A 20,799-nucleotide genomic window follows, 5' to 3' on the forward strand; every position below is an offset into this window, starting at 1 on the left:
GCTTGTATCGGAAAAAAAAGTTTGGACAAAAATAGTTATTTACGATACAAGTGCGGAAAAGAGGAAATTCGAAACGAGTGGCGATAAATTAAAACACGACCGAAGAGAGTGTTTTAAATCAACACGAGTTGCGAATTACCTATTCGCATGTGTTCGCACCAATTCGATTTAAAACACTCTCTTCGGTCGTGTTTTAATTTATCGCCACTCGTTTCGAATTTCCTCTTTTCCGCACTTGTATCGTAAATAGTTATTTTGAAGCAAAGGAAGTTGTAATCTAGGTCATTTGGTACGTCATCGTTTTGCGAGCCACATAAGGGCATTTCATAATCCGGATAAGAATTGTTGATGGGGTCGCCATTGCCGGATACGGCAAGGAAGGAAGAGATGCTATACAATACGAATACCTACTGTTTTTGTTACTGAAATGTATAAATGGAATCTAACAATCGCAAATAGTATATATAGTATAGTAGTCAGAGTCATAGATGACAATGGTATAAAAAGGCAAATTATTCGCAGAGAGAGCTGTTTAGCTCAGATTTAAAATTATCAATGATGATGGCCTTGACTCGAATAATTTAAATGAGGTCTATGATAACATGTTAATTGTATAACAGGTTAAAAAATATAATTGCTGGTTGATGAAAATTATGAATAAATTAAAACAAAGAATGTGTCTAGACTAGATTCGACTGACGAGGTTGTTTTTAAACCTTAATGATATTTGTTCACAATGACAAATTTTACAAATACCAATTTTAATTTAAAACTATCCTCGGGGACTTGAACTATCTCCATACCAAAAAGAGGTAACAGACAGTGACCTTCGGATTTTTAATATTAGTAGGTATTTTTGGGGTTCTGTACCCAAAGTATGTATTTTTTGTTTATTGTTTATTGTGTATTGCATTTCCATGTTGTTACATAAAGGTGTTACAATAATTTCCAGTACAGTGACATGGACCCTGTAAGGGCACAGCAATTCTTATTCTAAAATAACAACTAATACTCGTATAATAACTAATTCTAGGCATGCCAAACAAATTAAATTAAAATATGTAATAACAATCAATGTTCATAACTTAAAATAACTAAAAAAAGGTCAAGAACTATAATACAATCAAAAATATTTACACACAATTAAAATTTAAAATAACATTATAATTACAAATTATTAATTAGCTATTTACATGACTGTATAATTTTAAATAAAGCTAAAAGAATGCCGATACCTAGTTATAACTAAATACTAACATTACAATTCTGGCAAGAACTCTTGAGTAGAGTAGAAACATTTATCCAGCAAGAATGTCTTTAAATTATTTTTGAATATGTTAAAGTCAGATTCATGTTTAATAATGTCTGGTAAATGATTATACAATTTTACACACATTGCAAAAGGACCAGAGTGAACCATTTGTAATTTTGATGCAGGTCTTTCGAGTTTATTTCGCAGTCGTAGGTTTTGTGCGCGTGTATATTGTGGGAATAAGGTGATGTTCTTTTTCACAAAGATGCATGCTTCCATGATATAGATCGATGGCAATGTTAGTATCTTTTTTTCGATAAAATGTTGTTTACAGCTTTCCATCGATCTTAAAGGCATATTAACTATTATTCTAATGCAGCGTTTTTGTAGTCTAAATAGTTGTATTAGATCCACGCTATTTCCCCACATCACTATGCCATATTTTATTGTGCTTGTATGTAAATTCAATGCTGACGTGTAAAAGTGCCCTTGTGGCCTATTTGCTGAATAAATTTTGAAGTTTGAAAAGTATGCCATTGTAGCCCTGTTACCAACAAGAATGTCGCCAGCCATTGGACCAAGACGGTTCAAATTTGTATCGCCAAAGGCCTAGCGGAGGGATGGAGTGGGCATACATTTGAATTTAAATTAAATATGATCTCCAGAAGGGGGCGCTAGCTGGAAGTCGTGACAGCGGACATGGGAGAGAACAATCTCACACCCGAGGATGCCGAAGACCGGGCAAAGTAGAGAAGACTGAGCAGGAAAGCGGACCCTGGCGCCAGGCCAGGAAAACGCTAGGTCGAAGAGAAGGGGTCAGCTGCGCCTCCCTGCTCCCCCCTGGCGACGCCCTAGTTTACCAAGCCCGTCCGTTTGTCCGTCCCCCTAAAAAACCCTCATGTCGATACAAACTGTCGGACACTATACATATATTTTTTTCTAAACAGTGATCTGGAGTCGCGGCGCGAAGTGAAGAAGGAAGAAGGCGAAGCGTTCGCCCGCGAGCACGGCCTAGTCTTCATGGAGACCTCTGCGAAAACGGCCGCCAACGTGGAGGAGGCCTTCATCAACACCGCTAAAGAGATCTACGAGAAGATCCAGGAGGGAGTCTTCGACATTAACAATGAGGTTAGTTCGTTTTTAGGTTTCCATACCCAAAGGGTAAAACGGGACCCTATTACTAAGACTCCGCTGTCCGTCCGTCCGTCCGTCTGTCGCCAGGCTGTATCTCATGAACCGTGATAGCTAGGCAGTTGAAATTTTGACAGATGATGTATTTCTGTTGCCGCTATAACAACAAATGCTAAAAAGTACGGAACCCTCGGTGGGCGAGTCCTACTCGCACTTGTCCGATTTTTTTCTTAGACGCTAAAAGCCCATTGTATGCATGTACAGCGTTCCAAGGTGCATGGATAGATGTCGACCGTAATGCCTTAATATTACGGTTTAAACATCTCCATGCACTTTTAAACGCCACTGTACAGTCGGCGAAAGAAAGTAGCTCAGAGGGGGGTTGTTGAATAAACCTAAACGCGACTTTGATGTTAAGAGAATTACATGTAATTAATATTAAAAATGCGTCTGAAATTAAATTTAAGTTGACAGGATAAAATTTCCAACCCGTACAAACAACGCAGTAAAATAACAACGAGACCATTTTGTACTTTTTAGGGTTCCGTACCCACAGGGTAAAAACGGGACACCATTACTAAGACTCCAGTGTCCGTCTGTCTGTCTGTCACCAGGCTGTATCTCATGAATCGTGGTAGCTACAGGTGAAATTTTCACAGATGATGTATTTCTGTTGCCGCTATAACAACAAATACTAAAAAGTACGGAACCCTCGGTGGGCGAGTCTGACTCGCACTTATCCGGTTTTTTTTGCTTTGAAGACCACATGGGTGGGTGGGTTTTTATTTTTACATCTACTTGTAAGGTGTAAGTACATTTCTTTCGGGAAAATAATCGATCGCTAATCGCACGTCGAACAGCTGCCTATCTTTATTGTCTTGCAGTCTCGATGATGAGATAACGTGAAAGCGTATTTCGCGCGGTCACACATCGGCCCATTAGCTCAGTTGGTTAGAGCGTCGTGCTAATAACGCGAAGGTCGCGGGTTCGATCCCCTCATGGGCCACTCTTCTTTTTGCTTTTTTTACATTTCTACAAAGATAAAATAATATCGTCAGGTGACAAGCAAAACTCACTAATTACCACCACAAGTCCATAGCCATAGTAAACCATATTAGTACTTAAAGAAGGTCGATTTTTGTTTAAATTTTTTTTAGTAATTAGTGACTTGAACACCTGACGATATGTCTCAAGTAATCCGCGAGGTTTTTGTTTATTTTATAAATTTACTATTGCTAATGAAAGAAGTAATTTTTCTAACATTTTCTTTATTCGGACCTTACATTTTGTTGTATTTGATTGGATGTTTGCGCCACAGTGGTGCTTGTTTGATGGTTAAGGGGCATATATGTCGCTTAACTTCAAACTCGGGTAAATTCATTCGACCCTCTCAGCAAATATCTACCCTATAATCCTTACTTAATACCAAAATTGCATAATCTGACAGATGGATTTACCCAAGTTTGAAATTATGTGACTGACATTGTTTTAAAGTTGATAGATGTCTAATATGTGTCGTCAGTGGCGGATTTACCCTAAGGCCCAGTAGGCCCACGCTTAGGGCGGCAAGATATTTATGATAACAAGAAATAACTCAAAATGTAGTCAATATGATGGGTGATGAGAAAGGGGCGGCTACAGGGCCTGGGGCCTAGGGCGGCAAAGACTGCAAATCCGCCACTGTGTGTCGTTTTCAACCAATAGGCTACTTATTGTCGTTTGTCATTAAGGTGTTATTTCCGTAAAGCTTCAATTTGAAATCGACCTTATCGACAACCGATCCATATAAAGGTTTGTTTAATTATCAAGCGTAACAGCTAAGACATAGGACATAGGTACTTCTTTACGACGGTTTTGTCTTAAAATCACAGTCGGGTTAAAGTTTTGAAACGTTTTATTTGGTTTCCAATGACATAAATAAGATTAGCTGAAAGGTATTTTAAAAATATTTTAGTTGTTGTCAATACTTTTAGTTTTTGACAGTGAATTTGACAACATTCAGACTGACAAGTTTCACGGCGGCGCCGCACGCTAAAGGCGAAGGGTTTATTACTTACGCACCGGACCTTACTGGATCTATATAAAGAACAAAACTTTTTACAAAAAAAAGAAAACCGACTTCAAAAAGGATGAACTTTTCACCTTATTACAAAGGAGTAAGGTGCAAAAGTGTAAACATATCATTGACGTCGACTGTACCTAAGAACACACTATCAAATCTTGTTGGCGCAGTTCGTACCATGTTTGTCGGCAGCGGCACATTAGTGTAAATCCAATGCATTTTTTGCCGTCGTATTTTTAAAGAGCATTTCTTACTAATGCTCGAACAGTTTATAGCACGCAAGTGTGGGATTGGGACTGAGTTATTTCCCGTCCCTTGTCCAGAGGTCTACATTTCAAAGTATAAAATAATTCAAGGAATTTACCTTCTTGCCAAATTTCACCTAAAGCGGTTCAGTTGTTTAGCCATGAAAAGGCGACAAAGAGGCAGACAGAATTACTTACACATTTATAATAGTTATTAGTAAGTGATCAGTGTGATGACAGGGAGAAGAATAACAACGTGGTTTGTGACGAAAGTGAGGTTATGGTGTTTGGCGGTGGTGAAAACATGGAAAGCGAGCATTACTTAGAGTTAGATCGGCCCTCTAAAAGAGGTAGGGAGATAAATGGAGAGGAGCAGTGGACTAGAGTGGGCCGAAGGGCAAAAAGATTCAACAGAAGGGGAGTTAATAATGTCGCGACGGGAACTGCGGAAGAAATATAAAAATTTTACCTTCCAATAAAATTGTTATTATGTTTCCTTCTACGTCAGAGGTCTCCATTGAGAGAGTAACGTCTCCGGTGTCCGATAGATGCCGCTAGCGTCTATGTAGTCGCTCCGCCCCGCGCCGTGACGTAGTTCCGCTTCCCCTTCCTGCGAACTGTTACTCGCTTTCCGCGACTCGCCGCCATGACACATTGTTGAGGAGAAGTACCGTCGGCATAAAAGTAGCCTAGTAGCCTGCCAGGAAGGCATTACTCAGACCTCTGACGTAGAAGGAAACATAATAACAATTTTATTGGAAGGTAAAATTTTTATATTATGTGTTCCGTACTCTACGTCAGAGGTCTCCATTGAGACCTGTTTATTATCTCCTGGTGGCGAGTCAGCGGGCGCGCAAGCGTTAGGGCTACACCTACTGTCATAGAACTCAGAGAAAGAATATATATATATACGCCTTATTGCAACCCATGAAATCACAGTGACTCGTTATAATGATGCATTACAGGAAATTGAGAATATAAATTGTAATCCCAGATTCGAATCTGACGTTAAACCGGCTTAAGAGATTTCTCATTCGAAATCGCATCCGATCCGCAGAATCTCGGCGATAGAATCGTCTGAAAAAGTCATGTTTCCAATTAACTTAAGCTAATTGGATAGTTTTCCAGCCAATTTAGTGAATAAGTACATCGCGGATCGAAAGCAATCGTAGGCGAGGCCGGCTTGGATGAGACTGTGGCTGGAAGAAATAGGCGCAGTGTCCCCTAACATTTTGTGTAAATCTCACAAGTTGACGTACCCAGACTACCTACTTACTGGGTCTATACTTTATTCCAGAGTCTCTAAGAGTCCAGTCGGTAAGACACGTTATCTGGTTTAGAGCCGAATTTCGGACACAAAATAATAGCGCGAAAGTTATCTATGCAATTGCCCGGGCTACAGAGTAGTAGAGTAAGGTCATTGACCCTGCGGCTTGATGCTAACAGTAAAAGAGCGGCAGCTCTTCTATATAGGTACGTTGTAGGGCTATTCAAGTTAGGGCAAGTAATTTTAATTAGATTTCTCGCGTCCCAAGCTGGTGGTTTGGGAGGCGCTGGTCTCGCTATTAATGGCGTTGGAAGAAGGCATAGTGTCCGATAGGCTTATGAACAAGTATCGTTCTGAAAGCTAACATGGACAGTAGAAATAGGTGCCTGAGATAGCTCGTTACTTCACTGGATATTAGAGGTACCTGGCAATCAATCTTATTTTTGATGCACCATGAAGACCATTTCTACATTGTGGGTGTACAGGCGGCCTAGACAAGGCGACGATCTAAGGAGTGCTCCCGGTACTGGTTTTCTATACAAACATAGTACCGGAACCGGGAATACCCGGTTCTCGCCATACAAACTCAGTACCGGGAGACAGAAAGAAACTCAAGTGATCGTCCGGGGGATGGACCCTTGCCGGCGGGACATCTTTGCCGTCCCGCCGGCCAAGACGCGTGCTCTCTCTTTCTCCCCGCTACATCAAGCGATGACGCAATTAAATAGCATCTTAAACAGCGATAGCCAACTTGACATATTTTACACCTCTGAGAACCAATTTCTGACAGCATCCAACCGTTACCTTGAGTCAATAGTGGCGAAAAGCTCCATACTGTAAATCGACATAACATTATAGAATTAGAATTTTTGACATTTTGCTCGTGTACCTGTTTTTTATTTAATTTATAGTAATTTATGGTAATTTATTTTTATTGCAATTGTAATTAATTTTATCCCCCATGTAATATTGTAATTTAATCCATCTTAATTGTACCTGTCCGCATGTTAGACATAAGTAACACAACACCGATTAGTACGTAAGGTTTAACTGTTAGTGCTAATTGTAAAATAAAATAAACAAACAAACAAACAATCACTTGAGCTTCTTTCTGTCTCTTTATCACTCTTCCATATTAGTGAGACACTGACAGTTGCGTCTCGTTCGCTACGTAGCGTTAGCCCTTGGCATGTTGCATGCATGCGCCAGTCACGCCAGTAAGTACATCAAGAGGACGTCACTCCTGATCCCGCTAGCCCGGTGTTGGAGCGTCCTATCTGACAGGAGCTACGCCTCGATTCTTAAGGTCGTTGACTCGTTAGAAAGGGCGGTCTGACGTTGTGTTCACTAGGACCGCCAGTAAATTGCAAGCTTACCACAGCTGCGTGAAGGCTCTCCTCATCACGCCGTCACAGTAAACAGACTAGGCTGGGAGGTGGAGACATCCATGCCAAGTCGTATCACCGGCAGCTGCCAAACGCGTCGTGGTAGCAGTTCAAAGAGTCGGTTAAGAAATACCGTGGCACAGTGCGAGGGCTCTCGAAAGCGGAGGCCGGCCAACAGGGCGCCTATCAGGCGAAGATAGTCTCGGCGGCTTCTGGGCGCAGCGGCCCCTCGGGCGCGCAGTGACTTCTTGATAAACCGTCGCCCTCGGGAGTTGTACCGACCTGGTAAGTAGCAAGGAACCAGCGCAACCTGTAGACGGTCTGCTGGCATCAGCAGTTTTTGCGACAGCCGTAGTAACGGAAGGGATGTAGTGTCGCCGTCGTTTTATGTATACTGTAACGGTCCGGTTGTATGTTTGTAGGACACTTCTGTCGTCAGCGCTGCAGATGCGGCCCGTTAACAATTACTCTCCACTGAAAGGGCCCTACCTCGTACATTGTCTACCATTATTGGAGATTGTAACGGACTGCAGGCATAAGATGAGGAGGGAAGTGGCACGAGGTTTTCGGCAGCTGTCAGAAGTGTTGCTGGGGACTGCGAAGGTGTCACCTTCCTCCATGAACTAAAGTTTGCGAATTTAAGACTAAACAGGAGGCATTGAGTCTCATTTCTGCGAGGAACTCGGCAGCAAGGCAGGCCTGTATGTCACGAAAAAAAAAAACTTTCAATCGGGGTGCTGTGCCGCGTGTCCCACGTGATGTCTAGGAGCGTGATGGTCTAATTCACTTTATCCGAAGAAACGCCTATATTGAGCTAGTATAGGGGTATGGTAGCATGCTTTTAAAGAAATCGAACTGATGAAATCAAGTCTAAAATCGATTTTGGCGCTTTGCGTAACAAAACTGTTTCGATAAAGTCGAAGACAGACAGATGGAAACTGCTGGAGTACCCCTGGCTCCTTTCTCTTAGCACCGGAAACTCAAGCTTGTTCAGGCGCAGCGGGTTTATTTGTCCCATTTTGTTTATTAGGGGCTTGGCGAACGAGTTCGTCTTTGTAAGACGGAACTTAAGCTGGAGAGAGCGGGCAGCAGAGAGATAATTATGTGAGGTCTGCAGACCTTTTCGATGCCTTCAACCTCGGTTGTGAGCGGTCGCACAGGATCGTGTCGCAAAGCTGCTCTCCGGTTGGATCGCTCGCTGGCCTCGAGACGTTGTAGGACCCTCGAAGCGGCACGGCTCCTCGTCGATCAGCACCTTTATGAAGCTCAGGGACGCGACGTATTTTCCTCTGGGTATCGACAATCTTACCGCTTTCAACTCCGGGCAGTCGAGCCACGCTAGGACGAGGCTCCTAACGACCTTGCCTGCCGTCGCCATCCTTAACCGAAACCCAGAGTTTAGCGGTCTGTTCGTGCTGTGGCACCATAACTATATGCGCCTGCGTACCTCAATGGGACCATGTGGACAGGACAAAACTGATACCGTGGCGCCCAGCGTCTGCTTGGTGGGCAGCATCGGCGACGGGTAAGTTCGCGGTGGTATTCTTGCGAACAGAACATGGGCGCCATTGCAAGGGACGACATCGTCGTAGTTGTAGGTGGACAGCATCGGCGTGATTGTCGGCGCCATCATGGCAACCGCCGCCGCTCGGGAGGCGCCGGTGCGTAAGGTGAGAGGCGCCATCGTGGTGGCCGGCTCGAGAGGCACCGGTGCGTGGGGCGGGCGGCGCTATCATGGCGGCCGCCACTGGCTCAGGAGGCGCTGGTGCGTGAGGCGAGGACTCATCGTGGCGGCCCGCTCGAGAGGCGCTGTCGCGTGAGGCGGGTGGCACCATCGTGGCGGCCGCCGCCGCCGGCTCGGGTGGCGCCGGTGCGTGAGGCGAGAGGCGCCATCGTGGCGGCCAGCTCAGGAAGCACCAGTGCGTGAGGCGGCCGCCGCCAGGCTCGGGAGGCGCTGTTGTGTGAGGCGAGAGGCGCCATAGTGGCGGCCAGCTCGAGAGGCGCCGGTGCGTGAGGCAGGCGGCTTCATCGTGTCGGGCGGCGCCAAAGTGGTGGTCGTCACCACCGGCTCGGAAGGCGCCGGTGCGTGAAGCGAGAGGCGCCATCGTAGCGGCCAGCTCGGGCGGCACCGGTACGTAGGGCGGCCGCCGCCAGGCTCAGGTGGCGTTGGTGCGTGAGGCACCATAGTAGCAGCTAGCTCGAAAGCCGTGAGGCGGGCGACGCCATCGTGGCGGCCGCTGCCGCCGGCTCGGGAGGCGCTGATACGTGAGGCGAGAGGCGCCATCGTGGCGGCCAGCTCGACAGGCGCCGGTGCACATGACGGACGTTACCTGCACGGGAGGCGCCGATGCGTGTGGCGGGCAGCGCCATCGTAGCGCTGTAGGCTGGCTCGTAGTTGCACGCATCATCACGGCGACACTTTGCCCTCGGCGGCTCCATCGTGGTGGCCTCCACCGGCGCGTAGGTCACCAGCGACGTCATGACGGACGGCAGCCGACGGGCGAACGGCACCGCCGCTGTACTCGTAATGTTTCCACTGCTTCCACGTAACTTACCTTCCTTCCACATCGAGCAGTCGGGAGTCGCAGGAGCGGTCCGCTTTCACCTTGACGCCAGGACGGGATCGAGAGGTCCGTGATCCACTCGCGCCGCGACCGCAGCAACAGGAGTGGGCGTGTGACGTGTCTCGGAGTCCCGCGGACTGGGAGCGCCCGCACCGCGACACCACTCCGCAGCGTCGCGGCGTTCGGAGTCATCTCGGACGACAGCAGAAGAAAGTCGACGGCGCCGGCGCGGCGCGCGACACGGCGGGGGCTGGGGGCGGGGCGCCGGTGCCACGGGCGGGGGCTCCCTGTCGCGTCGCTTCTGAACGCCAATAAAACTAGAATATCATTAAACTGGCTCACCGGATGGTTCGAGACAATCCAAACCTCCTTATCAGTTGATAAAAAACTACTGACGCACTTCCTACTTCGATCTCGAAAATGCGCGACCCGCCTGAGAACCGTGCCTGTCAAAGTAGGCATTTACGATGCGCAACTAACAACACGAGGTACTCCCAGGCTTGTTAACGGTAACGATTTTAGCAGCATAGTATGTAAAAAATAATTTAGCAAGAAAAATAAAAATAAAAATAAAAAGTGGGTAGAATCGAAAAGCACTTTCGATCGCGGGATCGCCAAAAGACTAATAATAGCGATCTCTGCTATATCTCACTATTTAATGGAACAAGCTTTAGTTCGGAAATTTTAAAGCACCATGCTGCAAAAATGTACGCAAAAAAAAAATTTGCGGACCATCGGACAAGACGGTCGACGAAACAATGTGTCATGGCGGCGAGTCGCGGAAAGCGAGTAACAGTTCGCAGGAAGGGGAAGCGGAACTACGTCACGGCGCGGGGCGGAGCGACTACATAGACGCTAGCGGCATCTATCGGACACCGGAGACGTTACTCTCTCAATGGAGACCTCTGACGTAGAGTACGGAACACATAATAACTTTTATGACCGAAGTTTGTATTACGTGTACAGAAAATCTACCGAAGCAATTTGGATTAGCGAAACTATTAAAAGCCGAAGGGATACAGGGCATAACACGAATAAAATACGTTAATGAGTACAAAGTGCTGATCCACAGTAGTGATACCAGTGCTGAGTGACTAATTCAATCAAAGCGCTTTAACGAGGGTGGCTTTAAATGTCATAGAACGCTTGAAAAGAATCAGTCGTATGGTGTTATTTTTGATGTTGACCTTGAGATGACTGAGGAGGAGATATTACAAGATCTTGAAAGTGAGACGGCGATTTTGGCAGTGAAACGTTTGAAACGCAGGAATACGGCTGACGGAAAGTGGGTAACAAGTGAAGCTGTTAGAATTACCTTTAAGGGCGCATCTCTGCCGACATATGTTTATATTTATGATACTAGAACCAAGGTCGCTCCGTATAACTATCCTGTAACACAGTGTGCACGGTGCTGGCGGTATGGCCACACGGTTAAAATGTGCCCTTCTAGTAAAATTGTGTGCCCTAAATGCTCAGAGAATCATCCTAATTGCACGACGACAATCTTTCAGTGCAACAACTGCTCGGGTCGTCATATGGCAATGGCGAAAGTATGCCCAGTGTATGTGAAAGAACGGAAAATAAGAGACCTGATGACAAAATTTAATTGTTCATATAAAAGGACGCTTGCTATGTACACTATTCATATTCCGTCCCCAATGTTTACACCTGGTTGAGTCACAAGCTCTATTTGAACAATCTCAGGATACTCGGGAACCTCCTACAGAGAAAGATGAGCTTGAGAAGTCTAGCTACGCTGGGTCGGTTAAAACAAGTAAAGTCAACTCTAATAGGATAGTGAATGCAAACAAGAAGAAAAGTGTGAAAAATAGGAAAGATCAAGCGGAGATTTTATTTGATGACAACATGTTGGTTAAGAGTGTCAGTGAAGGTGGTCCCAAGAGCCAAGAAGAACGATCGGAGCACAAAGAAAAAATTACCTGGCAGCTGTTGTTGGCTAAACTTAAGAGGAAACTGTTTGAAGAGGAAGGTGTTGCATGTAGTGATTGCAATCCGGATTATTCGAAGTTCAAAAATCCGGATTTCGGAGCGTTTGAAAATCCGTTTTAAAATTCGGATTTTGAAAAGAAAAAACCGGTTTTTCGGATTTTTTCCCACCAGTACTAATTTGCTCAAAATGAATGCTAATGCGAAATAAAAAGCGGTGCACATGAAGCGGTAACGCGGGAGAGCTATTGCCAGCCGGGCATTGCGCGTCGCGCACTCGCTCGCACCTGTATGCTTGCCCCGCGTCCGCTTTTTTTATTGGCGTAGCAGCCCAAGTAACAAAATTTGGTACTATAAAAGTCCTGAGAACATTTTGGAGCGTGCTAATTAGTGTTCATGATTAGCACTATAATGGTGTTGTAAACGTTTACAAAACCCCAGATAGGCCCTAGTTTTATCACTGATTTATTCTATAAACATTACATAAAGGCTCTCACGGTGATAAATCAGCTCTATGTTTGAAATCTAAAAGTGACGAGAAACGCTCTTTAGTACTAAAATAGTGCTGTCTGCAACGTTTATGTCGCAATTTGGAATTATAAAAGTAACCAATGGAACATGTTTATAGTGCTATTTTGCACCGTAAACGATTCCAGTGATCTTTTTTATCATGCTTGCGTCGTGGGTGCCTAAAATATTAAATAAGTTCATTCGCCATTGTTTCTTAAAGTGACATTTGTATTTAGGTAATAAAAAGGATGTACTAAAAAGCATTTGTGGACCGTTACTATGCCGGTACATTGTACATGCGAAAATAATTGTATCGATAGAATCATTATGCTGATTTCAAATTTGACAATGCGCTCTCATAATTTTCATGTTTTAATTAAATTAAAATTAATAAAATAAGGACTTGTTCCAACTGTGGCTGCTATAGTACACATAGGCTCCAGCCGTGCCGCTAATGTGCTATTATGGCAGAAAACAGCAGCCATTTTTTAAGTTACGATTTAAGTTATTTAGCAACGTACCAGGTAACTTTTATGGTACTATATAGCACTATAGAAAAACTTTCATGACTTTTAGAGAACTCTTCTAGCCTTATAGCGATGTTAAGAGAGCTTTTAAAAAGCTAAAACGTTACGTAATGGTCGTACAAAGTCCTTTTATAGTGCAGATTGATCCTCTAATAGTGTTTACGATACTGCTACAATACTAGTACTATAAAAGTTACTTTGACGCATTATTAGTGCAAAATAGGTACATAAAAGCATCAGTAAAGTCGTCTATAGTATTAAATAGTACCATAATCGCTTTTTGCATATCTATTACAGTGCAGCACTTTAAAGATTCTTTTGTATGATCCTACAAGCGTTTTAAGAGCTAAATTATAGTACTTAAAAGGTCTTTAATCTTATAGAAACAAAACGCTTTGTTAAAAAGCTTTATAGTACAAGCAGTCACAATGGTTACCATTATAGGCCTACTATATCACTGTTTGGTGATAAAATGCCTTAGTTATAGAACCTTTTGTTACTTGGGAGTGTACGTATGTATTTTGTTTCTATTATTTTTTAAATATTTTGTTATTGGCGTAGCAGTGTACGCATTCTGTTTTTTTATTTTTAATAAAAACAACTTAATTTGATTGTTTGTTTCACTTTGCCTTTATGCCACATATTCCTTTCTTAAAATCCGGATTGAATCCGAACTTCGGATTTCGGTCAAACCAAAATCCGAAAATCCGGATTTGAAAAATGTTCACGGATTTGCAATCGCTAGTTGCATGGAGAGATAAGATCAAAAGTTGTGTGAGTACCTTTTTAGAGGGGATAATATCAATAGTTTTACAATATATGAAGGATCTGCCAGGCTTAAGCTTTATAAAAGAATTATGGACCGTAACAACTCACACATCACCCTAAATGTAATACAATGGAATGCCCAAAGCATTCGCCCTAAACGACTAGAATTTGAATCGCTATTACATCAAGAAAAGATACACCTTGCTTTAATAAGTGAGACATGGCTTGACCCGGCTAGCCAATTCAAGATAAGCGGTTACAACATATTCAGATCTGGCCCCAATTTCACCATGGTGACAGGTGCGACAATTGTAAAACATTACTTTTGCTGACGTCACAGGCATCCATGGGCTACGGTTACCGCTTACCATTGGGCGGGCCGTATTCCTGTTTGCCACCATCATTGTATTATTAAACAAAACTTTATTATATCGGAAAAAAACAGATATTTCTCTTGCTAAGTTTATGACAATTGTCACAAGAAACACTACAATTGTCACGAAATTCCGACATTAACTCATTTCCTGTCAAGATTCACCGACAATTCTACAAATATGTCGACTAGAAAAAATTATTCTTGTTTCACAACATAATTGTAATACATACAATTGTAGCAAAATGCCTGTCATGTTTGTAAGTATTTCTATAGAAAATATTTTATAAAATTGTAATATGTCACCTGTCCCTTGACAATTGTCGCTCGACATATGTCACTGACAATTGTAGCCGTGGTGAAATTGGGGCCTGATCGTGGCGATGGATATGGGGGTGTGGCAGTGTTAGCCCACAAATCAGTTAAAGCACAACAATGCAATTCTCAACTAACCAACACACATATTGAATTGATCCACATGAAGATACTAAACTGTAGTTTCTTAGAAAATGTAATATCAATATATTGTCCACCGGCGGCTTATACTACACAGAGGGACTGGGACCAGATATTTACACTAGCTGACGGGAAATGCCTTGTAGCAGGGGATTTAAATGGCCACCACACTAATTGGTCAATAAAAATTGATGTGAGAGGGGAACAGATTCATGATTCTAGTGTTGAAAAGGGTCTTGTTACCCTGAACAATGGTACTCACACGAGAATTAAATTGGTGAACGGCGCAGTACAGAAATGTTCCCCTGACGTTACTCTGGCTTCTGCAGATATAGCTTTAAAGTTCAATTGGTCAGTACTTAACGAAAATCTTGGCAGCGATCACTTAATGATTAAATTAAATACCGATATTAATAAGTCTGATAGACATAAAAACAGACGCAACTTTAGAAAAGCCGACTGGGCAAAGTATAGAGCCACTGCACTGAGGCAAATGCTTGGAACATAATGCTACAATACATGTGTTAGAAGAACTAAATAGGGCATGTGAAAATAGGTATTGGAGAACAAAGAAAAAGCCGCTACTCATTGAAACTTATAACCAATTCTGTAACCTCCCAGTACAATCACATGAGCAATTACCTATGTACTCAATGAATAGTTTGGATAAGTAGCTACGATTTATCAAATAATATATATGTTTTTATAGAGGGTTTAGAGACTGCCAAAAAACATGTGAACCAAATAGATTTATATAGGTTATATAATGATCTCTTAGAAAGTAAGTATAGCTCTTTTTATAAGCTGTTTACTGATGGGTCCAAGGAGAAACAAGGATGTGGGGCGGCTTTTTTTGACCCTCAGGTGGATTTCCGGGGAAAGTTTAACATACAAGCTGATATATCTATTATGCACTGTGAACTTATTGCCATAGCCGAAGCGTTGTCATATGTAGAGTCTATAGACCATAACAAATGTGTAATTTTGTCAGACGCAAGGAGTGCCCTTTCACATTTGGCTCGGTTACCCTCGAGCAGTCGAGGGCATCCGATAGCCTACACCATCCTTGAATCCATCAACAAACTTCGTACACTAAATAGGGAAGTGATTGTACAGTGGATACCTTCTCATGTTGGCGTCATGGGTAACGAGGAGGCTGACCGAGCAGCAAAACTTGCAATAACCGACGGTATTCCATACCGTTGTATACCAGTACACAGCGAAGTACTAGGTAAAGTTAGGATTAGTTGCAGGCAGATGTGGAGGGAATACTTTGATAAGCGGTCTCTCACTAAAGGAATCTGGTACCGAACAGTTCAATGTCAGCCCCCTCAGGTCCCCTGGTTTGACAAAAAGCTTAGCAGGAAACAGGTAGTATCACTCCTCAGACTTCGTTCCGGGCACATTCCGTCAAACAAATTCAAGCACCTGATGAAACTAGCGGCTTCACCAAATTGCCAAGAGTGCAATAAAATAGAAGATGTTCACCATGTGTTGATGGAATGTGTCCGTAATGAGGCGCTGAGGAATGATATGACATTTATTAAATCTACCAACATAGGTAATTGCAACATCGTCCTGGCATCGCCACTTTCAGACGAGGCCAGGTTGATGTGCAAACTATACTTATATGTGATGTAGTGGTGTAGGTAATACTTCACTACTACATCATTATTACTATTAGATCTCATTACGGGGGTGAGATTGTCACTGCGTGACAAAACCCCTTAAAAAAAAAGATTAAAAAAAAAGTACAGTTCTAATGGGATTTATAGCCATAAAGTTGATTATTTTTGACTGGTATTGTTACTACTTGGCTTGGCACCGACTTCAAACATATCAGTTGGTAACGCATAGACTTAAAAAAATATAATATTTTATTACATCCTTTTTGAAGCCGGTTTTCTTTTTTTTGTAAAAAGTTTTTATTTTTCCATTTTTAGTTTTAACGCATTGTTAAGAGCGCGACGCATGAATGAAAAACAAGATCATGTTTAACACTAAATTCGTGTACAGTCAACAACAGAGCTATGAATACAGGCAAAGTGACAAAAATATGTATACAGTACTTTATTGCCTGTACAATTAAGGTCGTGTATACATATTTTTGGCACTTTGCCTGTATTCATAGCTCTGTTGTTGACTGTACCTATTACTTTTAACCTGCTTAAGAAAACACCCAAATCACCATGCACGTGCCTTTAAAAATGAGGAGTTCCCTCAATTCCTCATGGATCCCATCATCAGAACAGAGCCAAATTAATATGGGACCAACTTGGAGGTAGCTCCTTTCAAACAAAAAAAGAATTACTTAAATCGGAGTAATCGGTGAACGTACATGAAACAAAAATAGCCACAACGGAATACAGAACCTCCTCCTTCTATGAAATTGAAGTCGGTTAAAAATTGGATTAATAGTACATTATTGTCGAGGCTCGGAAGTAGCTAGGGAGTCCGTTTAATTGAATCCGAAGCCAGCAAGTAGCCTTCCAGCCGAGTCATATATAGTGCTTTACTCAAAAATGGTGCAAGAAATATAAATAAAATAGGAATATTTTACAGAAGCAACGTTCTTACGTATATATTCTCACAGAAAAAAGTAGATACAATTGAAAAAGTTTGCTTTGCCGCCTTTTTATGTTTTAAATTTTAAAATAGAAGTGTATTTTTCTGCCGAAAATAAGCCAAGCTACGAGTATTTGATGCAGCTAAATAGTCGCGGTACCAACATTATAATAATTATTACTAATTATTTGTTTGGCTGTTTAATGCGCCTCTGCCTTCATTTGATATGGCCATTTAAACTTTTAAAAAGTTTGTAACTCGACAAATAATGGAATTTGTATGCAACATTGCAGTCCCAAAATCGAGACTGCAATGTTTTTAACTTTTTAATTTTTGACTGACCATAAACTCCGCACTTCGCGACCTGTTTTTTATACGGCAAAGTCAACTTTGCCGTCCATTTTTGAGAAAACGTATTTTTAGGATGGTTATAAGTAAGTGGTAATTTTCCAGGCGAACGGCATCAAGATCGGGCCCCAGCACTCAGGTGGCGGCGCGGCGGGCGGCGCGGGGGGCGCGGGCGCGGGCGGCGCGGCGCCGGGCGGCTGCTGCTAGGCGCGCGCCTGCACACACTGAGGCGGGCTGCCGGCCGCACACCGACACAAGGTGCGTGTACGTGTAGTCTACACCGGGCCCAGCACGCGGGGGCGCGGCGCCGGGCGGCTGCTGCTAGGCGCGCGCCTGCACACACTGAGGCGGGCTGCCGGCCGCACACCGACACAAGGTGCGTGTACGTGTAGTCTACACCGGGCCCAGCACGCGGGGGCGCGGCGCCGGGCGGCTGCTGCTAGGCGCGCGCCTGCACACACTGAGGCGGGCTGCCGGCCGCACACCGACACAAGGTGCGTGTACGTGTAGTCTACACCGGGCCCAGCACGCGGGGGCGCGGCGCCGGGCGGCTGCTGCTAGGCGCGCGCCTGCACACACTGAGGCGGGCTGCCGGCCGCACACCGACACAAGGTGCGTGTACGTGTAGTCTACACCGGGCCCAGCACGCGGGGGCGCGGCGCCGGGCGGCTGCTGCTAGGCGCGCGCCTGCACACACTGAGGCGGGCTGCCGGCCGCACACCGACACAAGGTGCGTGTACGTGTAGTCTACACCGGGCCCAGCACGCGGGGGCGCGGCGCCGGGCGGCTGCTGCTAGGCGCGCGCCTGCACACACTGAGGCGGGCTGCCGGCCGCACACCGACACAAGGTGCGTGTACGTGTAGTCTACACCGGGCCCAGCACGCGGGGGCGCGGCGCCGGGCGGCTGCTGCTAGGCGCGCGCCTGCACACACTGAGGCGGGCTGCCGGCCGCACACCGACACAAGGTGCGTGTACGTGTAGTCTACACCGGGCCCAGCACGCGGGGGCGCGGCGCCGGGCGGCTGCTGCTAGGCGCGCGCCTGCACACACTGAGGCGGGCTGCCGGCCGCACACCGACACAAGGTGCGTGTACGTGTAGTCTACACCGGGCCCAGCACGCGGGGGCGCGGCGCCGGGCGGCTGCTGCTAGGCGCGCGCCTGCACACACTGAGGCGGGCTGCCGGCCGCACACCGACACAAGGTGCGTGTACGTGTAGTCTACACCGGGCCCAGCACGCGGGGGCGCGGCGCCGGGCGGCTGCTGCTAGGCGCGCGCCTGCACACACTGAGGCGGGCTGCCGGCCGCACACCGACACAAGGTGCGTGTACGTGTAGTCTACACCGGGCCCAGCACGCGGGGGCGCGGCGCCGGGCGGCTGCTGCTAGGCGCGCGCCTGCACACACTGAGGCGGGCTGCCGGCCGCACACCGACACAAGGTGCGTGTACGTGTAGTCTACACCGGGCCCAGCACGCGGGGGCGCGGCGCCGGGCGGCTGCTGCTAGGCGCGCGCCTGCACACACTGAGGCGGGCTGCCGGCCGCACACCGACACAAGGTGCGTGTACGTGTAGTCTACACCGGGCCCAGCACGCGGGGGCGCGGCGCCGGGCGGCTGCTGCTAGGCGCGCGCCTGCACACACTGAGGCGGGCTGCCGGCCGCACACCGACACAAGGTGCGTGTACGTGTAGTCTACACCGGGCCCAGCACGCGGGGGCGCGGCGCCGGGCGGCTGCTGCTAGGCGCGCGCCTGCACACACTGAGGCGGGCTGCCGGCCGCACACCGACACAAGGTGCGTGTACGTGTAGTCTACACCGGGCCCAGCACGCGGGGGCGCGGCGCCGGGCGGCTGCTGCTAGGCGCGCGCCTGCACACACTGAGGCGGGCTGCCGGCCGCACACCGACACAAGGTGCGTGTACGTGTAGTCTACACCGGGCCCAGCACGCGGGGGCGCGGCGCCGGGCGGCTGCTGCTAGGCGCGCGCCTGCACACACTGAGGCGGGCTGCCGGCCGCACACCGACACAAGGTGCGTGTACGTGTAGTCTACACCGGGCCCAGCACGCGGGGGCGCGGCGCCGGGCGGCTGCTGCTAGGCGCGCGCCTGCACACACTGAGGCGGGCTGCCGGCCGCACACCGACACAAGGTGCGTGTACGTGTAGTCTACACCGGGCCCAGCACGCGGGGGCGCGGCGCCGGGCGGCTGCTGCTAGGCGCGCGCCTGCACACACTGAGGCGGGCTGCCGGCCGCACACCGACACAAGGTGCGTGTACGTGTAGTCAACACCGGGCCCAGCACGCGGGGGCGCGGCGCCGGGCGGCTGCTGCTAGGCGCGCGCCTGCACACACTGAGGCGGGCTGCCGGCCGCACACCGACACAAGGTGCGTGTACGTGTAGTCAACACCGGGCCCAGCACGCGGGGGCGCGGCGCCGGGCGGCTGCTGCTAGGCGCGCGCCTGCACACACTGAGGCGGGCTGCCGGCCGCACACCGACACAAGGTGCGTGTACGTGTAGTCAACACCGGGCCCAGCACGCGGGGGCGCGGCGCCGGGCGGCTGCTGCTAGGCGCGCGCCTGCACACACTGAGGCGGGCTGCCGGCCGCACACCGACACAAGGTGCGTGTACGTGTAGTCAACACCGGGCCCAGCACGCGGGGGCGCGGCGCCGGGCGGCTGCTGCTAGGCGCGCGCCTGCACACACTGAGGCGGGCTGCCGGCCGCACACCGACACAAGGTGCGTGTACGTGTAGTCAACACCGGGCCCAGCACGCGGGGGCGCGGCGCCGGGCGGCTGCTGCTAGGCGCGCGCCTGCACACACTGAGGCGGGCTGCCGGCCGCACACCGACACAAGGTGCGTGTACGTGTAGTCAACACCGGGCCCAGCACGCGGGGGCGCGGCGCCGGGCGGCTGCTGCTAGGCGCGCGCCTGCACACACTGAGGCGGGCTGCCGGCCGCACACCGACACAAGGTGCGTGTACGTGTAGTCTACACCGGGCCCAGCACGCGGGGGCGCGGCGCCGGGCGGCTGCTGCTAGGCGCGCGCCTGCACACACTGAGGCGGGCTGCCGGCCGCACACCGACACAAGGTGCGTGTACGTGTAGTCAACACCGGGCCCAGCACGCGGGGGCGCGGCGCCGGGCGGCTGCTGCTAGGCGCGCGCCTGCACACACTGAGGCGGGCTGCCGGCCGCACACCGACACAAGGTGCGTGTACGTGTAGTCGCGTCTAAACGCACTACTATTTCACTTGTTTACAAAGTCACAGACTTAGGGAATGCAATCTCGCACCAAGATTGGCGATTCGAGATCTCGCACGAAAAATTTGAATCGAGATTGGGTGTTTCGAGATCTCGACCGACAGACTTTCGAGATAAAGATTAATCGCGACGAGATCG

The 20,799-nt window shown here is 47.5% G+C and overlaps 1 protein-coding gene and 1 non-coding gene across 2 annotated transcripts in view; both read left to right on the forward strand.

The window, feature by feature from the left end:
• The window catches only part of LOC134798208 (ras-related protein Rab-2A), a 29,297-nt gene that overhangs the window by 5,086 nt on the left and 3,412 nt on the right, over positions 1 to 20,799 (forward strand). The window contains exons 4-5 of the mRNA XM_063770572.1: positions 2,200 to 2,380; positions 17,506 to 17,658. Coding sequence (XP_063626642.1) covers positions 2,200 to 2,380; positions 17,506 to 17,607 — 283 coding nt within the window. The 3' untranslated portion in view covers positions 17,608 to 17,658. The remainder of the gene's footprint in view (positions 1 to 2,199; positions 2,381 to 17,505; positions 17,659 to 20,799) is intronic.
• Trnai-aau (transfer RNA isoleucine (anticodon AAU)) lies at positions 3,316 to 3,389 on the forward strand. Its single transcript has one exon. It is a non-coding gene; the product is annotated as a tRNA-Ile (tRNA).

Source organism: Cydia splendana, chromosome 16 (assembly GCF_910591565.1).
Source record: "Cydia splendana chromosome 16, ilCydSple1.2, whole genome shotgun sequence".
In the NCBI taxonomy this organism is placed as follows: Eukaryota; Metazoa; Arthropoda; class Insecta; order Lepidoptera; family Tortricidae; genus Cydia; species Cydia splendana.